The sequence below is a fragment of the Leptodactylus fuscus genome, chromosome 4 (genome assembly GCF_031893055.1).
Source record: "Leptodactylus fuscus isolate aLepFus1 chromosome 4, aLepFus1.hap2, whole genome shotgun sequence".
In the NCBI taxonomy this organism is placed as follows: Eukaryota; Metazoa; Chordata; class Amphibia; order Anura; family Leptodactylidae; genus Leptodactylus; species Leptodactylus fuscus.
This window is the reverse complement of record NC_134268.1, coordinates 134,635,686-134,659,211: the sequence shown is the minus strand read 5'-3', so window position 1 is coordinate 134,659,211 and position 23,526 is coordinate 134,635,686. Positions and strand designations below refer to the sequence as shown.

Below are 23,526 nucleotides of genomic sequence, written 5' to 3'. Positions count from 1 at the left end.
GAACCAGAGGAAGGCAAAAAAAAACAAAAAACCATTGCTTATGTCAATTGCCCCATGTCAGGGGGAAAAATACTTTAAAATCTGTATAAATCCCTGGATCAACTTGTCCTTACCAAAATCTAAAACCTATAACCTGTAATATTTTTGTTTTCAAGAAAGGCATCCAGGCCTTCTTTGAACTTGTACAGTGAATCCACCATGATCAATTCCTGGGGCAGTGAGTTCCATATCCTTGTGCTCTTACAGTAAAGAATCCCTGTCTATGTTGTTGGTGAAACTTTTTCTCCTCCAGGCATGAGGATGTTCACTTGTCAATGTCATCATTGTAACAGAAAGTTCTTTAAGCTGTTCTTCATGTATTTGTACATTGTTATTAAGTCTACCTGTAGATGTATTTTTTTCTAAACAGAATAACCCCAAATTTATTAATCTTTTATGGCACTCCAATCTACCCATTCTCCTAACAGTATCGAATACTGGGGCCCCAAATTGTCTTTGTATGGCCGTACCAGTGCTTAGCATAGAGGCATAACTATGTTCTTGTTATGAGAATCTATACCTCTTGATGCATCCCATAATTTAATTTATTCCATAATAACCAATATTTTACTGTGTTAATAATACTCTGAATTAAAGAGGACCTTTCACCACTTTTGGGCACATGCAGTGTTATATACTGCCGGGAAGCTGACAGTGTGCTGAGTTCAGCGCACTGTCGGCTTTCCCGATCCGTGCCCGGTGTAAAGAGCTTACGGTGCCGGTACCGTAGTGCTCTATGGTCAGAAGGGCGTTTCTGACCATTAGCCAGAGACGTCCTTCTGCCTCGCGGCGCCTATCGCGCTGTGCTGTGGAGCGGGGAGGAACGCCCCCTCCCTCCCTGATAATGCTCGTCTATGGACGAGCTGTGTGAGCAGAGGGAGGGGGCGTTCCTCCCCGCTCCACAGCACAGAGCGATTGGCGCCGCGAGGCAGAAGGACGTTCCTGGCTAATGGTCAGAAATGCCCTTCTGACCATAGAGCACTACGGTACCGGCACCGTAAGCTCTGTACACCGGGCACAGATCGGGAAAGCCGACAGTGCGCTGAACTCAGCGCACTGTCAGCTTCCCGGCAGTATATAACACTGCATGTGCCCAAAAGTGGTGAAAGGTTCTCTTCAAAAAAGCAACCTTTAGAAGGACAAATATATAACATTTATATAAGTGTTCAACAATAGAGATGAGCGAGTAGTATTTGATGGAATACCTCCCTTTGCATAGTTATTGGTGTATTCGGTCGAATACCACACGGTAAGTATTCGATACCCCTCCCAACTTCCCTGGCGCAATAACAATAACTATGCAGGGAGGTATTCGATCGAATATACTCGCTCATCTTTATTCAACAATGCAATAGTTTCATTAAATGAAATTTGTCACATGGGAAACCAATGTAAAACCAGCCACAGCGCATTGTACGGAATATTATTCTGAGAAAATATGCAATGATGCATAAATGCAATGTATGCAAGGCAGAGCCCACGAGGTATAAATTGGCAGCCAACCCCATCTGAGTCACCACTGAGAAAGCCAAGTGCATATGTAGAATATGAATAAGGACATTAAATCAAGCCTAGGGAGACTTAAACCCAGAGCTGAAGACCTTGCAGGCTCTGACTCACCCACATTTCACTTGTTTTTATGCTTTTTTCTTAAGACAATGATGTATTGATTTGATAGTTCTCAGGCTAATGACCACTGCAATGCAATGTGGTCGGTTTAAACTTATTTTTCATAATTATAGACTCTGTTTATGTTCCATCAGTTTATTAATATTTTATTACAAGCGTGGATTGACAGAAATATTAAGTAAAACTTCTTTTTTTGACAACTTTTTGTTTTTCCTTCTCAGCTTCTTGAATTTTTTTGAGAGCTGCTTCTTCTGCCTTTTTCCTTTCTTCTTTCAACTCCTTATATCGCCATTTTGGTAATTGTAAGTGGGTATTGTTATTGGTGCTGTGTCTCCTTTTTTTTTCAGGATGGTATGTAGGTGTAGGGGCCTTGGTGATGCGAACTTTCGGAATGATGAATCCAGGCCTCACGCTGCTTCTTCTTAGTAAATTTAGAGGTAAAAGACTTGTTCTTCTTGTAGATTTGATATCAGATGTATTTAATGAATTTAGCTGAAGACTAGCTCTTCTCTCCTTTTTCTTGGAAATTACAGTAACATGTGACTTATTGAAAAGTTTTTCATAAGACTTTGTGCGATTTTTGTCTAAAGTTCTGATTTCAGTTGCTCTTTGTTTTCTTAGGATCTCCTGCACAGAGTATCTACGTTTCCCAACACATGGGGGACTATCTGGACACACTGTTCTACAACTAATTGCAACAAATGGGCTGTTTAGGCTTGTCGTGATTCTTACCATGTAATCAAGTACCCCATCCTCTTCAGGTGCATTAAAATAATTAAAAGTAAATGCTGATTTCATACATTCTGAAATTTTCTGTGTACATGATTTTGGTTCTGCAGCCTTGGCCAGGAGTTCTTTCATTTTAGGCCATTCCATTTGGAATTGACTACTAAATTGCTCCGGAGATGGTCTATCCAAGAGTTTTTGCATAAGATATGCTGTATCATATCTTCCTGTAAATCTTGCCCATTCTCTCGAAGTGAACTTACGATGTGGATCCACTGCTTGAATATCAGCACCTAAAATAAACAATTGTATCCATAAGAAAAATCTTAAGTTAGTTAAAGAGGTTTTCCTACGACCACAATCATAATTAAATGTGTACACAATTAAAAGTTTACCATTTTTACAAATATTAAAAAAAATTAGTTTTAGGGGGCGTGGCTTGGCATGCACGCGGGCGGCAGCTTACCTTAGGAGCTCCGCTCTAGGCTCCGGGACTTGGGCTTCTTCTGGCGGCGAAATGGGCAAATCCCGGTCACAGCGCTCCAAGGGGGATTCGTCTGCCCTTCCTCCACCTCCTGGGAAGATTCCGGCCTTCTTCACCCCGCGGTCGGGGCGGCAGGGGCCCGTTCAGGATGCGGCCTACTGCCCGCCGCCGGCGCCATCTTCCTCCTCGGCGCGTGTGCGCCTGCGCGAACTGTCCGGCTCCCTCTCCTCTTCTATGCCGGATCTCCGATGCCAGGTATCGACCGCTCCGGGGCTCTCCACACTGTCTGCAGTAGGATCACAGGTACCTGCGGCTGTCTCTCCTGCTCTGGCCCCAGCTGGTTCACATGTGTGATGCTCCACAGGGAGCAGCGGCATCAGCGGCACCACTGCTCTCTGCTCCTGCTTCCCCGCCATTTAACCCCAGGTCCACTCCTAGAACCCTTCAGTCTTCACCTCCACAACTCCACGGTTCCATAAGGCCTCAGGGGTCCCTGGAGGCTGCATCTGAATGGGGTGCCAGCCCCCAACCTGGACATCACCTCTGCCCGCCTGTCGGTCTAGGCCTGGTATCCTCTGCTCCTGGCCCTGATTTTCCCTCCGTGGCGGGTTCGCTCCCCCCAGCTGTTGTTGAAGGGGCGCCTGGATCTACATCTCCTGCTGTTACCCTCCGTGCGGAGGCCCCTGTTTTTGTTTCTCATCTCCCTCCACCTGAGGAGGCTGCTCTGACCCTGCGGAAGTTTCCAGAACTACAGGCCTTATTAGCCCTAAGCCGGAGGGACATGGATAGTCTTGCTTCTGATTTAAAGAGCGCCTGGCGCCAGGACCTGCGTGTGGTCCAAACGGACATCTCTGATTTACAACAACGAGTACAGGTCCTGGAGGATTCTCGGTCTGCCACATCCTCCTCTCTCGACTCCATCCAACAGCAAATGGCGGTTCACTCCGCGCAAATCTGTAATTTGGTTTCTCACATGGATGATATCGAGAACTGCAACCGCCGCAACAATATCCGCATTCGGGGCCTCCCAGAATCAGTTCAAACTGCGGATCTGGTTCCGGTTCTGTCTGGCATCTTTAACTCGCTATTGGGGCGCCCTCCTGACTCTCATATTGAGATAGACCGCGCTCACCGGGCTCTCCGCCCCCGCAGTGAGGACCCCGGTAAACCAAGAGATGTCATTTGCCGGATTCATTTCTATGCTACCAAGGACGCAATCATGCATAAGATTAGAGATGTTGGCACAGTTGACTTTGAGGGATCTTCTCTATCGATTTATCCGGATCTATCCAGGTACACTCTTCGGCAACGTGCAGCCCTGAAGCCTCTCCTCTCTCTCCTCCAGGAGCGTAAAATTCCTTACCGCTGGGGTTTTTCATTTTCATTACAAGTCCGCCGAGGTGACCGACTGCGCTCTCTCGCCCATCCAGATGATCTTCCGAACTTTCTGCGATCCCTGGGTTTACCACCTTTGCAACTTCCTGACTGGTCTTCCCTGCTTGCCGATCCTAATCGGTCTGGCCCTTTCCGCCTGCAATGGGATGCTGCAGAAGACTTAGGTGATTCAGGCCCCCTACGTCCTCCAATTCCTCAACGTCAGCGCAGACCCTCCTCGATCCGGGGGTCCCAGAAGTGACTTTCTACGTTGCATTTTGGTTGTCTGTGACCGGACTCTGTGAGTTTGTTCCATATCCTGTTTTATTGTGATGACTTTTTCTACTTTTATCTTTTATTTGTTCTTGCCCACACTTATATGTTAATTGCCCTAGTCCTCTAGCCGCTTTCTACTTATTGTATGTTACTAGTCTATTCAGATGCCCGTGTGTCCGAGCCGGAGCTGCTCTCTCTTTTGCTTGTGCCTTTCACTCTTCCTTGTGTGTTTCTCCTCTGGTGCTCTGCTTTTGGCCACGTGGCTTGCCTTCTTTGTCCCCACATAGCTGTGTCCCTGCAGTGCGGGGTCATCTGGAGACTTGTGCTCCTGTCGCCTAGCTTTCCCCCGAGGGTACCCTGCAAGCCCTCTTTTTGTGTTCTTATTCAGTGTTGTGTGTGAGGTCTCTGGCTCTCTTGAGGTCTCTGTTCTCTGGTCTTTAGTTCTCGTGTGTTCCTTGTGTCGTTTGGTCTCCCTCCCCCCCCTTCCGTTCTTCCCTCCTGTGTCTTTTTTGTTCTTTGTTCCTCCCCAATGTCGGATATATCCGTCTCCTCTTTCAATGTTAAGGGGCTCAATGTCCCGGAAAAGCGTTCACAAGTATTGTATGATGCCCACAAACGTAGGGTGCAAATTTTATGTTTGCAAGAAACTCACTTCCTGGCTACCTGTACTCCCACGATTAAGAATAGATACTTTCCGCAATGGTTCCATAGTAGCAGCGCTTCGGGTAAGGTTAAGGGGGTAGCCGTCTTTTTCCATAAAAATCTCCCAGTGAAAATTTTAGATTCTTTAGCGGATAGTGAAGCGAGGTACTTATTTCTTATCTGTGAAATCTCAGGTGTTGTTTATACGATTGCTAATATACAGTGGGGCAAAAAAGTATTTAGTCAGTCACCAATAGTGCAAGTTCCACCACTTAAAAAGATGAGAGGCGTCTGTAATTTACATCATAGGTAGACCTCAACTATGAGAGACAAAATGAGAAAACAAATCCAGAAAATCACATTGTCTGATTTTGTAAGAATTTATTTGCAAATTATGGTGGAAAATAAGTATTTGGTAAGTAACAAAATTTCATCTCAATACTTTGTTATATATCCTTTGTTGGCAATGACAGAGGTCAAACGTTTTCTGTAAGTCTTCACAAGGTTGGCACACACTGTTGTTGGTGTGTTGGCCCATTCCTCCATGCAGATCTCCTCTAGAGCAGTGATGTTTTGGGGCTGTCGCTTGGCAACACAGACTTTCAACTCCCTCCAAAGGTTTTCTATAGGGTTGAGATCTGGAGACTGGCTAGGCCACTCCAGGACCTTGAAATGCTTCTTACAAAGCCACTCCTTCGTTGCCCTGGCGGTGTGCTTTGGATCATTGTCATGTTGAAAGACCCAGCCACGTTTCATCTTCAATGCCCTTGCTGATGGAAGGAGGTTTGCACTCAAAATCTCACGATACATGGCCCCATTCATTCTTTCATGTACCCGGATCAGTCGTCCTGGCCTCTTTGCAGAGAAACAGCCCCAAAGCATGATGTTTCCACCCCCATGCTTTACAGTAGGTATGGTGTTTGATGGATGCAACTCAGTATTCTTTTTCCTCCAAACACGAAAAGTTGTGTTTCTACCAAACAGTTCCAGTTTGGTTTCATCAGACCATAGGACATTCTCCCAATACTCTTCTGGATCATCTAAATGCTCTCTAGCAAACTTCAGACGGGCCCGGACATGTACTGGCTTAAGCAGTGGGGCACGTCTGGCACTGCAGGATCTGAGTCCCTGGCAGCGTAGTGTGTTACTGATGGTAGGCTTTGTTACATTGGTCCCAGCTCTCTGCAATTCATTCACTAGGTCCCCCCGCGTGGTTCTGGGATTTTTGCTCACCGTTCTTGTGATCATTTTGACCCCACGGGGTGAGATTTTGCGTGGAGCCCCAGATCGAGGGAGATTATCAGTGGTCTTGTATGTCTTCCATTTTCTAATTATTGCTCCCACAGTTGATTTCTTCAATCCAAGCTGGTTGCCTATTGCAGATTCAGTCTTCCCAGCCTGGTGCAGGGCTACAATTTTGTTTCTGGTGTCCTTTGACAGCTCCACCATAGTGGAGTTTGGAGTCTGACTGTTTGAGGGTGTGCACAGGTGTCTTTTTATACTGATAACAAGTTTAAACAGGTGCCATTACTACAGGTAATGAGTGGAGGAAAGAGGAGACTCTTAAAGAAGAAGTTACAGGTCTGTGAGAGCCAGAAATCTTGATTGTTTGTAGGTGACCTAATACTTATTTTTCTCCATAATTTGCAAATAAATTCTTATAAAATCAGACAATGTGATTTTCTGGATTTGTTTTCTCATTTTGTCTCTCATAGTTGAGGTCTACCTATGATGCAAATTACAGACGCCTCTCATCTTTTTAAGTGGTGGAACTTGCACTATTGGTGACTGACTAAATACTTTTTTGCCCCACTGTATATGCTCCCAATGTCGATCAGGTTCCTTTTCTGCTGTCTGCCCTGTCTGCACTCCAGTCCTTTGCCAGGGGTCACATGATTGTCTGCGGTGATTTTAACCTCCCACTTAACCCTTTGCTGGATACCTCCACGGGTAGGTCCCAGATTTCTTATGGCGCTCTAAATAAGGTCCGGAAGGCGTTAAACGCCTTGCTGTTGTGTGATGTTTGGCGAATCCTCCACCCGACCGACAGGGACTATTCCTTTTTCTCCCACCCTCATGGTTCGTACAGTAGGATTGATTATATCTTCTTTTCTCATAATCTTCTGTCCTCTGTCTCGGTGGCTTCTATTGGTGTTGCCTTTCTCTCTGATCATTCTCCAGTTTCCTGTGCTTTTCGTTCGCCTGTCGCTAGCTCGCGGTCTAATACTTGGAGATTGAATGAATCGCTCCTTCTCGACCCGCAGTGTTTGGCGGAGCTGAAGCTCTCTGTCTCTCACTTTGTACAGGATCACTCGAGTGACGTGACCACCCCATCGATACAGTGGGAGGCTCTGAAGTGCGTTCTCCGCGGAGTGCTAATGAAGCATGGTGCGCGTCTAAAGAGAGAAGCTGGCCTGAAGCTTCGCTCTCTCTTGAGCGATCTGGCAGTTTTAGAAGCCCAGCACAAGCGTACGCTCCAGCAGGCGACTTTGGCGTCTCTGACCGCTACGCGTCAAGAGATTAGGTCCCTTCTTGAACGGAAACACCAGCGGCTTCGTCTATTAGGTCAGCGCTCATTTTATGAATGGGGTAACAAAGCTAGCGCGGGCAGTTCGGGAGCGCCATGCAGCCCAGCATGTCATGGCTCTTAAATCATCCTCGGGTTCTATTACCCATACCACATCTGCTATTGCCGCGGCCTTTCAGGAGTATTATAGTTCCCTCTATCATTTGCCCCCCCCGGGTATGGTTCATCCGGCTCCTGCCGCTGGAACCTCGCTTTTTCAATATGTCGCTAGTACTGCCCTTCCGTCTCTGCGCCCAGAGGATGTGGCGGTACTGGAAACTCCCTTTTCTGCGAGTGAGCTAGAACTGGGTATTGCCTCCCTCCCCGGGGGTAAGAGTCCGGGCCCTGATGGCTATACGGCACGGTTTTTTAAGGTGCTTAAGGCTGATTTGACGCAACCGCTCCTGCGCACGTTTAACTCCTCTACCTCTGGGGTCCCCTTCCCCCCTGCTTTCCTCCAAGCCCATATTACTGTAATACCTAAGGAAGGCAGGGACCATTTGCTCTGTGCTAATTATAGACCAATCTCGCTCCTGAACACTGCCGCTAAGCTTTATGCCAAGTTGATTGCCAATCGCCTGAGCCCGTTCATGGGAGAGCTTGTACATCCTGATCAGGTGGGGTTTATCCCTTGTAGGGATGCCCGGGACAACACCCTGCGGGCCTTCTCTGCAATTCATCATGCACAGCGCTCTCGAACCCCTATGATGCTGTTGTCTCTTGATGCGGAGAAGGCTTTTGACAGGGTGGACTGGAAGTTCTTGGAAGCTACCTTGTCTCAAATAGGCCTCGGCCCAGCCATGCTCGCGCGCATTCAGGCTCTCTACAGTTCTCCTATGGCTCGGGTCCGGGTTAATGGCTCACTTTCCTCCCCCTTTACTATTTATAATGGTACTAGGCAAGGCTGCCCGCTCTCCCCTCTCCTATATGCACTAGTAATGGAACATCTCTTAGTCGCTATTAGGAATAACCCTGATATCCGAGGCCTGCAGATGCGTAACTGTCATCTTAAGGTGTCTGCTTTTGCAGACGACGTTCTCCTGTTCATCACCAGCCCGCTTACTTCACTTCCGTCCGTTCTTAAGGAGATTAGTACTTACAGTTTCTTTAGTAATTATAAGATCAATTTGACGAAGAGCACAGCCTTGGATGTCTCACTGCTTCCGTCGACCCTTGGTGCCTTGCGCTCTTCCTTTCCGTTCTCGTGGTCCCCCAGATCCATTAAGTATCTGGGAGTGCAGTTGCCCCGTAATTTGGGAGATACCTATATGCTGAACTTTCTTCCCATACTCCACACTTTGCGGTCTGATCTTGAGCGCTGGGACACCAAGGGCCTCTCGTGCCTGGGACGCATCAATTTATTGAAAATGAATGTCCTCCCTAGGTTGCTGTATCTCTTTCAGACTGTCCCGGTGATCCTGCCTTCGTGTTTTTTCTCGGTAATTAACAAATCCTTCACCAAATTTGTTTGGGCCTCGAAACCCCCCCGTATTGCTCGCAGTACGCTAGCTCGTTCCAAACGAAAAGGAGGCCTGGCGGCTCCAGACTGCCTGAAATACTATCTAGCAGCGGTCGTCACGCGTATTCTTGATTGGCATCATTCGGCTAAGACTAAGCTTTGGGTTTCCCTCGAGGACTCGTTGAGCCCTGTCCCCCTCACTGCACTTCCCTGGCTCCATGAGAAATATTGGACCGATGATAAACGGTATTCGCTTCCCTATATAGCGCGCCAGACTATGGGAGTGTGCCGTAGATATAGTGCCATGCGTCTCCTCTATACGAACGATGGCCCCATGACTCCCATATCGGGGAACCCGGACTTTCCTGCAGCGTTGGGCTCTTCCTTCTTATCTTATCGCGTCGGCTCTCCCACCCTTCGCTTTAAACAAGTCACTTCTGCCTCTTCGCTTCTTTCCCACTCTGAGATTTTGGCTCAATCCTCTGGTTCAGATACACCTCTCTCCTCTTGGCAATACTCCCAGCTTTCTCATTTCTATTCCTCTTTACAGTCCTCTCGGGATCTTCATAGATCCTTGTCGCTGTTCGAACGTCTCTGTATCTCTTCCACTCCTCCCTCCCATACTGTCTCCCTTCTGTATGGTCTCTTACTGGACGGGTCTGAGGATTCGCTTCCGTCATTTACTGGTGGGTGGGAGAGGGAACTGGGGACCTCATTCCCTCCTGATGTGTGGTCTTCGGCATTTCGTGCATGTCATACTTTCTCTATATCATGCAGGGCGCAGGAGACCAATTTTAAGATACTTTCCAGATGGTATCGAGTTCCAGCCCTCTTGCATGATATCTACCCCTCCACCTCTGATAGGTGCTGGAGATGTCTATCTGACCGCGGCACGATGGCACACGTTTGGTGGGGGTGTCCTCTATTACGCCCTTTTTGGACTGGGGTCAGACAGGTTATTCGGCAGGTGACGGGGATTGACTTGGAGGACGACCCGGCCCCGCTTCTTCTTTCCCTGTTCTCCCGGACGTTTTCTAAACCTACCCGTAGACTTCTTGGATTTTTGTTGGTGGCAGCGCGCTCTGTCATTCCCAGGTTGTGGAAGTCCACGACCCCTCCCTCGCTCATTTGCTGGCTGAATGAAGTGCTAGCTCTTCGAACGATGGAGACCCTGGTTGCTGAGCTCCGACAGGATGATACTAAGCATCGTCAGACTTGGGCCCTTTGGAACCATTTTTACTATTCTGCCGACTTCCGTTCCCTCTTCCCTTCTGTGTCCCCTGTGTAGTGTCCCCCTGTGCGTTTTGTCTGCTCAACGTGTTACTACTCCCTATGATACTTGATTTCCATTTGCTCTGAGATTTTTTGAATATGCTTTGTTCTTCAGCTCTGCTGCGTCAGAGCGTTTGCCTGTTTTGGTTTATTGTTTTTCTTTATTGGTTTTTGACCTTGTGACCCCCCTTTTTTTTTTCCCCGCCCCCTCCCCTCCCTTCACCCCTACGTTCCGCCTTTATTTGACTCCTTTGTTTATTATCCCCCCCCTTCCCCCCCTCCCCCCCTTTCTTTCCCCAGTTTTGTAAAAATTTGTAAAACTTTCAATAAACTTCTAATGTTGAAAAAAAATTAGTTTTTCGGGTTGTCCAAGATTTTTTCCATCTTTGTAGTAAATCTTTTGTCTTGATCAGTTGCTAATGCATACAACTATAAATACAGTAACTTTCTCTGGTCTGGTGCTTGAAGAAGTCTTGTTAATAGACATGCAGTTTTGAGATAGTACAATGTCAGTGAAGATGTAACAGTTCAAGTTAAAAAAAACTTGGAGCAATTCTTGGAATTACCTTGCAAATCAATGGATAAATGTATTTCTAATTATCATATTTTTCTATAAGATGTACCGAAGACGCACCTAGGTTTTAGAAGAGGAAAATAGGGAAAAAAAAATTTGAAGCAAAAAATGGCAAAATGTTTCATATATGGGACTTGTAGTTTTGCAACAGCTGCATTGACAGATGGCCTTACTGTAGGGAGATGCATAGGACATCTTTTTTTTTGCAAGGCCACATGTACTTTTTAGTCATACTGTTTTGGGGAGTGTCTATTGCTTTGATCACTTTTTATTTAAATTAGAGGCAAGACAGTGAAAAAAAACCCCCAGTGGTTTGGCATTTAGATTTTATTTCCCACTACAACGATCACAATACAGATAAAATATTATTCAAAGTTTGTAGACAGGGCATTTTCGGACACATGAATACCTTATGTGTATATGTTTCACAGTATTTTCTACTTTTATATGTATTCTAGGGAAAAAGGGTGATTAATAAGGCTTTATGGATGAAATTATATACATATACATAATGGAATTCTGTATAAATGACACATGCTCGTTATACCAAAGTAGATGCACCTACAAATGATAGCGAGGTCTTATTCTCACCACCTAGGAATTAAAGCATGGCTTTGCAAGTCTAAATATGAATCACGTGGAGAGAAAAGGAGTACTTGCAGCACTTTTCTCACCACACGATTCATGCGGACACTGCACAGAAAACACAAAGACCCCATTATAGTCTATGGGGTCCGTGTGGTTTCATTGCTCACCGCTTTTTAATGCGTATAGGTTTCTGTTTGGGGGAACCCCAAGCGGCCTTCCCAAAAAGGAATACCGAATGCAGATGTGAACCAGGCCTAAGTATATCCTGCAGCATATGAGTGTCTTTCTGTTTTCTTCTGTACATGTCTACCATTATGCATACTAGAATTGTATTTTATAGTGTGATGTTCAGTATATTGAGATGTTAAAGGGGTTATCCAGGAATTACAGTTCTCTGCAAGGGAAAGGTCACAAATAAGAAAAAAAGCAAAACCCATACTCGCCTGTCCCCGGTGTCTCCCACATCCGTCTGGTCCAGTGGTTCCCGGAGCGTTGTTCTGGCAGATGTCATCGCCACACATGACTGCTGAGGCCAATCAGCGGCCTAAGGAAAGGACACGTGACGTCACAGGTGACATATGTGAGTGATATTGCGGTTTCTTTCCTTAGGCTGCTGAGGCAGATGATTGACTTCATCAGTTACGTGTGGCGAGGACTGAAAAAACTCTGGGCCACCGCTGGAGCGGACAGGGGTAGGAGAATCAGGGACAGGTGAGTGTGGGTTTTATTTTTTTTCCTTCACCGGCCTCCTTGTAGAAACCTGTAATTCCTGGGCAAACCCTTCAAGGATTAGGCCCTACTGAGCAAAACACAGCTAACACTGGATTCACACCAGCGTCTGGTCTCCGTTCTGAGGTTTCCGTCTTCTGCATGCAGAAGATGGAAACCTGTCGGACCAAGTCTGGCCGTGAGCGCCAGTGAGCGTTTTATGTTCTCTGCGGCAAAACCATTTTAAACCGGACACAAAGTCTTGCATGTCCGACTCTGTGTCCGGTTAAAAAAAACAAAAATGTTTTGCCGCAGGGAGCACAAAACGCTCACAGGCGCTCACGGACGCACACTTCATTTGAACGGGTTTGAAAAATGCCTGCAGGTTTCCATCTCCATGGCATGACACTGGGGCAGAGACGGGGGGGAAATGAAACTGTGGGCAGATAAAGGGGGAGAATGGCATGAAACTGGGGACAGAGATAGAGGGGGGGGACATGAAACTAGGCGTAGATGAAGGGTGTATATGAAAATGGGGGGAGATATAATTTACGGGTGACTGTAGGAGGATTATACTGTGTGGAATCACTTGAAAATTGAATGAGAATGGGTGGAGTCAACATAAAAGTGGGCGGGGCCTAATTTGTGCGCGCGCCGCACATTTTGTTCCCTCTTTCTAGTCTTCAACAGTTGGGAAGTACAGGTTAGAAGTGCGAGACCCCCAGTAAGTAGGGCCCCGCCAAAGTCAATTGCCCAGGGCCCCGCAAACCCTGGATCCGCCACTGGATAATAGAAGCCATAAAGAAGTGTGATACTTTCAATGACTATACACTATGTAATATACACAAACAACAGAGCCATTCACTAATTGCCAATCTGCCAAGGAGCAAATTAGTTTGCACTTGCATCGGGCTCCATGTTAGTGGGGAGCCCACTTTGGACAGCGGGATAGTTCTACATTTGCTGTCCAGGGCAGTGGGTCCTGGGGGGAGGACACATGAAATTGTGGGGGCAACCTGAGGTGAGGACATGATACGAAGGGGGGGTCAACCTGAATGGGACATGTCAGTGCAGAGGGGGACATGAATTTGTGGGGGCAACCTGGAGGGGGGCATGAATCTGTGAGGGGCAACCTGGAAATTATAAGGATCATATTTTATGGGGCCACTAGAAAGACATTATACTGTGTGAGAGCCATTAAGAGGAGCTATACTATGTGAGGACCATTGAGGGAGCATTAATAATTTGTGCAGGTTAAGTATTTCTAGGTGGTGGTGGTGGTGGTGATGGGGGGGGGGGGCCGACTTATGAAATGTTTGCACAGGGCAAAGACCTGTGTTAAAACAGGTCTGATTAAGACTTCCATTCTAACCTCATTATTTCCAGAGCTGTCATCAGTTGACAACACAGTCAAGATTAAGATCAGCTGCATATAAATAGCCCAGTCCTAACTGTGTTTTAAACAATCAGATCTGTAAAATTAATAAAGGATGATAATCTCCTCTGTCAAATGACTTCATAAGAATATTTCTACGTGTTATGATGCCCGAGATATAACTCTCCTACTTGCATGTTCCCTGCAAAAGAGAAGCAAGGGAGAGAATAGAGAAAATTGGGATGACCTGGAAATTTATTTTCCTTGAGTCCAAAGGCAGCACAGAAGGGTCTTTATCCCTACCTTTGACCCCAAGCAAGACCGGCCCACTGACTTAGCAATCAAACTGTTAAATAGCCTAATTAATAGTATAAGAACCCCTTTCTCCTCTAGCTCTTGGTGTTTAATGGATGAGTTGTTTTTTTAAAATTATATTGAGCATGTATGTTGTGCAGTCTTCAGACTCGAGGAAAGTAAAATTCCAGGTAAACCCAAATTTTCTCTCTCCTAGTCATCCTGCGGCAGCACAGAAGGGACGTAAATAGCTACCTAAGGGGGTAGCCCATCACTTGGAAGCTGAATTAAGCACCACTGTGATAAAGTCTGGACCCTCAGAGTTGATGTCCAGATGATAAAGTTTGATGAAAGTAGAAGAAGAGCTCCAGGAAACAGCATTAAAAATTTCCAAGATAGATACTGGGCATTCTCAGCCCATGAAGTTGCAGTGGAATGTGTGGAATTTGTTCTTAGAGAAGCTGGTAAGGAGAGACCTGCTGATTTATAGGTTCCCAGAATAGTGGACTAAATCCATCTGGTGAATATAGGAGGCTTTCATCCCTTTCCTGGCGCCTAAAAAAAGCACAAATTCTCAGTTTTCCTGAATTCTTTAGCCCTGTCTAGATAGGCAAGAATAGCTTTTTTTTACATCTAGAGTATGAAAATACACTCACCGGCCACTTTATTAGGTACACCATGCTAGTAACGGGTTGGACCCCCTTTTGCCTTCAGAACTGCCTCAATTCTTCGTGGCATAGATTCAACAAGGTGCTGGAAGCATTCCTCAGAGATTTTGGTCCATATTGACATGATGGCATCACACAGTTGCCGCAGATTTGTCGGCTGCACATCCATGATGCGAATCTCCCGTTCCACCACATCCCAAAGATGCTCTATTGGATTGAGATCTGGTGACTGTGAAGGCCATTGGAGTACAGTGAACTCATTGTCATGTTCAAGAAACCAGTCTGAGATGATTCCAGCTTTATGACATGTCTCATTATCCTGCTGAAAGTAGCCATCAGATGTTGGGTACATTGTGGTCATAAAGGGATGGACATGGTCAGCAACAATACTCAGGTAGGCTTTGGTGTTGCAACGATGCTCAATTGGTACCAAGGGGCCCAAAGAGTGCCAAGAAAATATTCCCCACACCATGACACCACCACCACCAGCCTGAACCGTTGATACAAGGCAGGATGGATCCATGCTTTCATGTTGTTGACGCCAAATTCTGACCCTACCATCCGAATGTCGCAGCAGAAATCGAGACTCATCAGACCAGGCAACATTTTTCCAATCTTCAATTGTCCAATTTCAATGAGCTTGTGCAAATTGTAGCCTCAGTTTCCTGTTCTTAGCTGAAAGGAGTGGCACCCGGTGTGGTCTTCTGCTGCTGTAGCCCATCTGCCTCAAAGTTCGACGTATTGTGCGTTCAGAGATGCTCTTCTGGCTACCTTGGTTGTAACGGGTGGCTATTTGAGTCACTGTTGCCTTTCTATCAGCTCGAACCAGTCTGGCCATTCTCCTCTGACCTCTGGCATCAACAACACATTTCCGCCCACAGAACTGCCGCTCACTGGATGTTTTTTCTTTTTCGGACCATTCTCTGTAAACCCTAGAGATGGTTGTGCGTGAGAATCCCAGTAGATCAGCAGTTTCTGAAATACTCAGACCAGCCCTTCTGGCACCAACAACCATGCCACGTTCAAAGGCACTCAAATCACCTTTCTTCCCCATACTGATGCTCGGTTTGAACTGCAGGAGATTGTCTTGACCATGTCTACATGCCTAAATGCACTGAGTTGCCGCCATGTGATTGGCTGATTAGAAATTAAGTGTTAACGAGCAGTTGGACAGGTGTACCTAATAAAGTGGCCGGTGAGTGTATATCTGCTCTTCCAATGGCTGTCACATGTGCCTTGAGAGCATTAATTGTAAGGCCTTTCTGAAAGCCAACTTGTAGGAATTTAAGGACAGAAGGAATTTCTCCTGTGTGAACTTCTGAATTACCAAGCTAGGAACAGAGTTTGGACCAAATTTTATGTTAGGTCTTATTCATAGAATCTTTATGGGCTACAAGTAGCGTATTAATTACTGCTGTTGATAAACTTCTGTCCTTCAATCTTGACCCTTTATAAATCAGGCTGAAAGATGGCATCTTCTCAGATTCAGAAACAGACCTTTCTGAATTAACAGGTCTGGATACTGAGGAAAAGGCCAATGCTCAATGAAAATTGAAATAAACCAAGCAATGAAGCCAAGACCTGCAGGGCCAGAAAAGTGCTACTAGTATTACTGATGAATCTTCCAACAAAATCTTCTGCAGGAGTTTCTGAATGATCTAGACTTGAGGAAAGATGTAGAGAAATTTGTGTTTCCAGCTCATGGAGAATGCATCCATTTCATATGGGTGATCTTGAGGTTTCAGGGAACAAAACACTGGTAGCTTTATTTTTCACCTTGTTTGTTCAAATAAACAAGATTATACATATGTCAGGCACATGACCATCAGGTAACAACTGCTGACCTTCTAAATAGGCTTATACTTCCTTTTAGGCTGAGGCCCCACATTGCAGAAACGCGGTTCCCCCGCGCCAAACAGCAGCACAACGTATGGGGTATTCCTGCCCCCTGTGAGCAATTTAGGACAGGTGGAATTTTTAATTACATCAGCCTTCCCCCTATAAGAAGGACAGAGGACCTCCCCCCATTGTGTTTTTTTCTGTCCTGTGGGACAGGACAGGTGGAGGAGGCTGTGCCTCCTCTATGGTTTAGAATAAGGTGTCTTAGATCCTTTTTTCTCTTTCCCTTTCTTTCTAAGAGAAAGATCTATGTTTATACTGCGGCCTTGTGTCTTACCTGTCTTATGCAGGTTACTGACTTTTTCAGCTGCAGTTCATTTATTGCCCTGCAGTAAGGTAAGCCGTGTCCTCTTTCAGCTTTCCCTCGGTGGTCACTGCAGAGACTAAAAGCACTAATTTCTATTGCTATGGACACTCTGTCAACTTCACAATATGGAAGTCGATTCACCGCCATTATGGTAAGATCCAACCAATATTGTTATGTCTTGCGGTTTTTCAATGTGCCATTTAATTCTTAAAAGTATGGTGCATGGAGGTGGGCGGGTGCTGTTCGGATCGGCCGGTCCGGGTGGCGCGCGCGCATTGAGATGAATGGGGGCACCCTGTGCTTCCGGTTTGACGGCGGCCGGCCACTTAGCCCGCGTGCCGGCTGCGTGCATTGGTTTCGGTGCGTGCGTGCTGTTCGGGTCGGCTGGTCCGGGCGGTGCTCGCTCGACCCTAATGGTGCATATAACTATGTACTATCATTACTTAGGTGCATATTTGCTATTGCCCACATGATGGGGGCTGCTCTAAGGCTTTTTTCTGTAGATCTGCACTGCTGTCAGTATGGGGTCCTCCAGCTAGGAGCCCTCCATGTATGTTGTCATCTCCTGAGTAAAGGAGTGCATACAGATTTTGGGTAATTCCCTCTCCCAGTTTCATAGAGGTCTTGCTTAGAAAGAGAAGCCCTAGTGGATCAGTCTGTAGGGTTACAGACTTGTATGCCTGAATCCATAGTATCCTGGGTTCAATCCCAGTTGCACTTTTTCATTTGTGATATGAAAAAAAAAAAAAAAAGAAAGTTGCAGTCCCTTGGGCCATAGAGCACATGCGACCTACAGAAGGTAAGTCTGAGGCCTGGAATCACAACCCTCGGGGCATGGAGGGGCCTCATCTCGAGGGCTGGGTGTCCATGGTCCAGATAGTCTGGACCCTGTGGACCAGATACAGCCCTCTCCAGTAGAGAGCGTATTTACAGGAGTTTCCCATAGGGGCAATGAGGAATTGTACAGCAAAGGCTATGGCATTATCTACGGCTGCAAGACACCCGCTATGGCTAAAGCCCTGGTGGGCAGATAATATGTCTAAATTCAACTTTTGCGCACTTCCGTTTGAACCGAGCAGGCTCTTTGAGAATCCTGGGTCCGAAGCCTGCCAGGAACAACATCTGCAAGGAGCTTGTGTGTTCTCCTAGTGATTGCTTGGAGTTCCTCCCATTAAAGGGGGCAACACGGTGGCTCAGTGGTTGACACTGTAGCCTTGCAGTGCTGAAAGGAGCTGGATACCATCATGAAGCAGTTAGCAAGGGGAAGAGTCTTCCCCAGAGCTCTAGGGGGAGGGCTGGTCTTTCACAGAGGGAGAAGATTTTCCAGATCATGTGGGTCCAGAGGCTCTTTTTAGAGGCGCCTTGGAGGTCAAGGCAGAGGGACGAATTGACGCACCCGAGAGGTAGAAAATGACCTTCAGACGACCGCTCTCCCCTCCCCCCTCCCCCCGTGTCCAACCGCCTTTTGGGAGGTCGGCTCTCCCACTTCGCAGCGGCATGGAGCCGTCACATTCAGGACCCAGGGGTCCTCCAGCTTGTGTAGCTGAGCTACAAAATGAAGTTCACTTCACCCACCCGACAAGTTTGTGAAAACCCGCGTCTTATTTGATCTCAAGCAGGTTCTTCTATAGAACGCCGTTCAGGAGCTCCTGGACAAAGGCGCTCTAGAACCGGTGCCTCGGGTAGAGCAATCAACCGGTGTATACTCTCCAGTGTTTCTAGTATCCATAGCATTGGGAGACTGGAGAATGGGCCCAAACAGATGGCCCAATGACAAGGAAACCACCAGAAGACCCCAGACCACCAGAAAGACACACAAGGTTCAGGTTGTGACATATACCTATGAAACACTGACGGAAAGCATTTTCCATATGGGTATGGTGGAAGCAGAAAGTGCTGTGGATGAGCACTGCAGGAAAAAAACGCAACGCGTTTACGCTGTGGTTTCTCCCGTGCTTTTATAAATGGCCGATTTAAGATCTCTCAACCACTATGTCCTCAAGACCCGTTTCCGGATGGAGACTATCAGGTCGGTGATACCTTTTCTGCACTGAGGAGACAGGTTTGTCACCCTAGATTTAAGGGACGCATATCTACACGTCCCGATTTTTCCGCCACACAGAAGGTTCTTGAGGATCGGGGTTGTGCTGAGCGGTACTCTGTGTCATCTGCAGTTCACAGCTCTTCCGTTCAGAATATCCTCGGCCCCCCACACCTTTACAAAGGTCGTGGGCCCCGGTCGTTGCAGCTCTTCGGCTCCAAGGTATATTCATCGTACCGTACCTAGATGATTGGCTGTTAAAGGCCCACTCAACAGAGGTTCTCGCGGCCCACCTAAGGACCACCATCACCTTTCTAGAAGAGTTAGGCTGGCTTATCAATTGGCAAAGTCAGTGGTCATCCCCACCACCAGAATCCAGTTCTTAGGATTCATTGTGGACTCTCAGAGGATGGAGAGATCTTGTCTTCACAATCGGAAGGAGAAGATTTGTCGGGTGGTACAACATCTGGCGGTTACGCGGGAGGTTCAGGTGAGAACCACAATGAAGGACCTAGGTAGGATGTCAGTCGCTGCGGATGCAGTTTCATGGGCACTATGGCATATGCGACCACTACAGAGTGAGATCCTCAAGGTATGGAGCCGCAGCCCCTTAGGGCTGATGAAGCCTATCCAGTTGTCCATCAGTACCCGTCAATCACTGCAATGGTGGTACCAACCAAAGGACGGGAGGTCCACGGTCCGCCCTGACTGGACCCTGTTGACCACGGATGCTTCCCTCCACGGATGGAGGGCGCATCTGGGGGAGACCCTGGCACGAGGGACATGGAATCATCAGGAAAGTTCCCAGTCATCCAATTGGCGCGAGCTGTGCGCAATTCACCGGGCCCTGCTGCACTTCTCCCATCTCCTGCGCAGCAAGGCAGTGGAGATCAGGACGGACAACACTATGGTGGTCCTACATATAAACAAACAGGTAGGTACGAGGTCGCCTCCTCTTCGCAGGCTGACGGATCGGATCTTCACACGGGCAGAAGTGAATTTAAGCCACCTCAAAGCGGTGCACATAAAGGGACACTTGAACATACTGGCAGACCAGCTCAGCAGAGGCTTCAAAGTTTCTGGCGAATGGTCCCTAACCGGGATGTCTTCCTGCGTTTGACACGGATATGGGGTCTCCCCGAGGTGGATCTGATGGCCACCCAGTACAATGCCAAGGTGGAGAAGTTTTGCTCCCTCTATCGGGAAGACAATCCCTTGGCAGTAGATGCCCTCTCAATACCTTGGAGGTTCAGGCTGGCGTACATCTTCCCTCCGGTCCCCATGATAACGAAGGTATTGGCGAAGATCAAACAGGACCAGGTATCGGTGATTGCCATCATACCGTTCTGGCCAAAGAGGGCATGGTTTACCCACCTCATGCAGATGAGTCGAGGGAACCACTGGAGGCTTCCGATTCTCCACAACCTGGTAACCCAAGGCAACCGGCTCTGCCAGGACCTGGAGAGGTTCAACCTGACAGCCTGGAGGTTGAACGCACCCTATACGGACATGGAGGATTATCCCAGGCCGTTCTGTGAACACTGGCCTGTTCAAGAGCAGAGTCCACGAACAGGAGCTACCTAAGGATTGGTAGAATCTATTGCCAATGGTGCTTGGTGAACCACCGGATGAGTACATCTTCGGATTCGATACTGGAATTCCTACAGAATGGCCTGGAGAGGGGCCTAACTCCTTCTACACTAAAGGTACACGTGGCTGCTCTCTCTGCCGTATTAGGGATCAGATTGTCTCAGAGTCTGCTGATTGGCCAATTCTTGAAGGGGGCCGCGAGGCTTCGGCCTTCCATCCAAGCCCCAGTTCCGCAATGGGACTTGGCTACGGTACTTCAGGGGCTGTGTGTAGCCCCATTCAAACCTCTGGAGGAGGTGGATCTAAGGTTTGTATGTTATAAAGTGGCCTTTCTATTAGCAGTGACCTCAGCAAAGAGGACTGGAGAACTGCAGGCCTTGGCGGCCTCAGGGCCTTACTTGCAATTTTTCTTTGATAGAGTACAATTGAGATATCTTCCTGGCTTTGTTCCTGAGGTCCCGTCGGGCCGTAATATTAGTCATGTGATCTCCTTACCTACCTTTTTTCCCTCCCTTTCCTCCTAGGAGGAGGAAAGGTGGAATATATTGGATCTGGTCAGATGCCTAAGGGTCTACCTAGAACGAACCAGACCCTAGAGGAAAGCGGAGAATTTATTTATAAATTTTTCTGGTAGGTATAAGGGAGAAAAAGCATCTAAAGCCTCCATATCAAGGTGGATTAAGGAGGCCATCTACCATACCTTTCATACGCAGGGGTTATCCCCTCCGGAATTTGTTTGCGCCCACTCCGCTGGGGCGGTCGCTGCTACTTGTGCAGAAAGGTGTTCGGTCTGGACCAAATATGTTCAGCCGTGACCCAGAGCTCACATTTAACATTTATCAGACATTACAAGCTAGATTGGCGCTCCACGGAAACTGTAGCTTTCGGGCGCTCTGTATTATCATCAGTATGCCAGGAGGTCCCTCCCTAGGGGGGGGTTTACTTGCTACCTCCCCATACGTTGTGCTGCTGTTTGGCGCAGGGGAATGGAAGATTATGTAGATAATCTGTTTTCCCATAGTCCAAACAGCAGCACAAGGCTCCATCCCTTTTGTTTTTCTCTTTGGAAGGTCCTTCGGAGATACTTTGGGACTGACACAATGGGGGGAGGTCCTCTGTCCTTCTTATAGGGGGAAGGCTGATGTAATTAAAAATTCCACCTGTCCTAAATTGCTCACAGGGGGCAGGAATACCCCATACGTTGTGCTGCTGTTTGGACTATGGGAAAACAGATTATCTACATAATCTTCCTTTTTTTTTTTTGCAGATTTTGTTGCGTTTTCTTGAACCAAAGCCAGGACTTGATTGAGCAGAAGGTAGAATTGTTGTATTGTATTGTATTGAATTCTTATTGTAACCATTCTTGCCTTTGGCTCAAAAAACTGCAGCAAAATCTGCAACAAAAAAAGCTGTGTTTCTGCAACGCCTGAGCAGTGCCGACTGCGCATGCGTGTGTATGCCGGATGCCTAGGCAGAGTGAATTCCACCCGGAAGAAGATGCGGGGGCGCAGCGCGGAGAAGACTTCGGAAAGGTAAGAGAAGAACCAGCGTTGATTGGCAGAATGTATAGCATTCTGCCAATCAACACTGGTTCTGCATCGAACATTAAACTTCGAACAGCTAGTAGTGTTCGATCGAATACGAGTAGTTTGAATACCATAGTATTCAATCGAACACCTACTCGATCAAACACTACTCGCTCATCTCTAATAGGCAATACTACTAACCATCTTTTAATATTCTGTATACTGTACAATCTCAGTGATACCAAACTTATTAAGTTTTTGTGATGTCTTAAAGCCTTTAAGAAAAATTTTAAACTGTAAAAAAAATGTCATTGCACTGCCATATTCTGACACATATCTTTTTTTTTATATTTCTGTGAAGGAAGCTGTACAAGGGCCCTTTTAATGAAGATCAAGATGTAGTTTTTAGTGATACCATTTTATGGAGTCAAATTTTGATCACTTTTAATTACATGATTTTGGGAGATGAAAGAGGGGAAAACTGTGATTTGGCCATTTGTATGGCCTCCATTAAATTGTTCTCTTAGATTTTCATTCAATAAAGCAAATGCATTCACAAGTGTATACTCAACCCAATAGCATTAAACCACATGTAAACTTACCAGCTAGCATTAAGGCTCGGACACAATCTGTTCTGCCTTGAATTGAGGCTTTCATTAATGCTGTAAATCCATGAATATTTCTCCTCTCAAGGTCCAGATCAGGATAATAATTCAACAAATAGTTTGTGATTGTTACATGTCCTGCAAGGTTAAATATAGGCATTCAAAAAATTTCCAAGTCATTTTTTTTTTTTGTTTAAATGATGCAATATGTATTATGATTTGATACACAATGGCTACAAAAACCCCCATGTATTATACCCACTTGTACATGTGCAATGTTATATGGCATAGTAGGGTTATGGCTGTTAAATATTATATATTTACAATATTCTCCAGCAGACATGGGGTTAACACTCTACTGACATCATAGTCTTATATTTTGGGTGCATGGGTGCGGTTAGAGTAGACCATTTTAGAAATCTCCTTACATAGCTACAAGATGGAAGGTAACACCCACTCTCATGAATATAAATGAGTAAGAAATACACATGTCTGGGTCTGTCTTTGGGAAGACCAGGGGAAGACCAGGAGGTCTGTCTTTGGGAACACCAGGGTGGGTGGTCCAGGCAGATGGACATCCATGGACGTCGTAACCAGCCCAAGTCCACCAACCAGATGACAAGCATGAACCAAGCTGTAACTACAAGATATCCAGATGATTTAACTTCTCTGAAGATGTAAGCTATTGACAATTGACTGATATTTGTGTTATTTGGACATTTTCCCTGTTCCTGTGTTTTCCTTCAAGATATTAATAAACCTCTACACTGATTTATAACAAGCTGACTTCTTCCTATCGTGGACAAGGCCAGGTCCGGATATTTAACAGTGGACACAAGTCTCACCGGCAAATACAAGATATTTAACAGTGGCGAGCCAGGCAG

The 23,526-nt window shown here is 46.6% G+C and overlaps 1 protein-coding gene across 2 annotated transcripts in view; it reads right to left on the bottom strand.

The window, feature by feature from the left end:
* Positions 1-1,787: 1,787 nt before the first annotated feature.
* The window catches only part of ANKRD33B (ankyrin repeat domain 33B), a 66,331-nt gene continuing 44,592 nt past the window's right edge, over positions 1,788-23,526 (bottom strand). The window contains exons 4-5 of one of the 2 annotated variants that reach the window (XM_075271137.1): positions 22,640-22,780; positions 1,788-2,687 (exon numbers count right to left, since the gene is read on the bottom strand). In XM_075271137.1, the coding sequence (XP_075127238.1) occupies positions 1,843-2,687; positions 22,640-22,780 (986 nt within the window). In that variant the 3' untranslated portion in view covers positions 1,788-1,842. The remainder of the gene's footprint in view (positions 2,688-22,639; positions 22,781-23,526) is intronic. The other variant, XM_075271138.1, reaches the window with a different exon arrangement.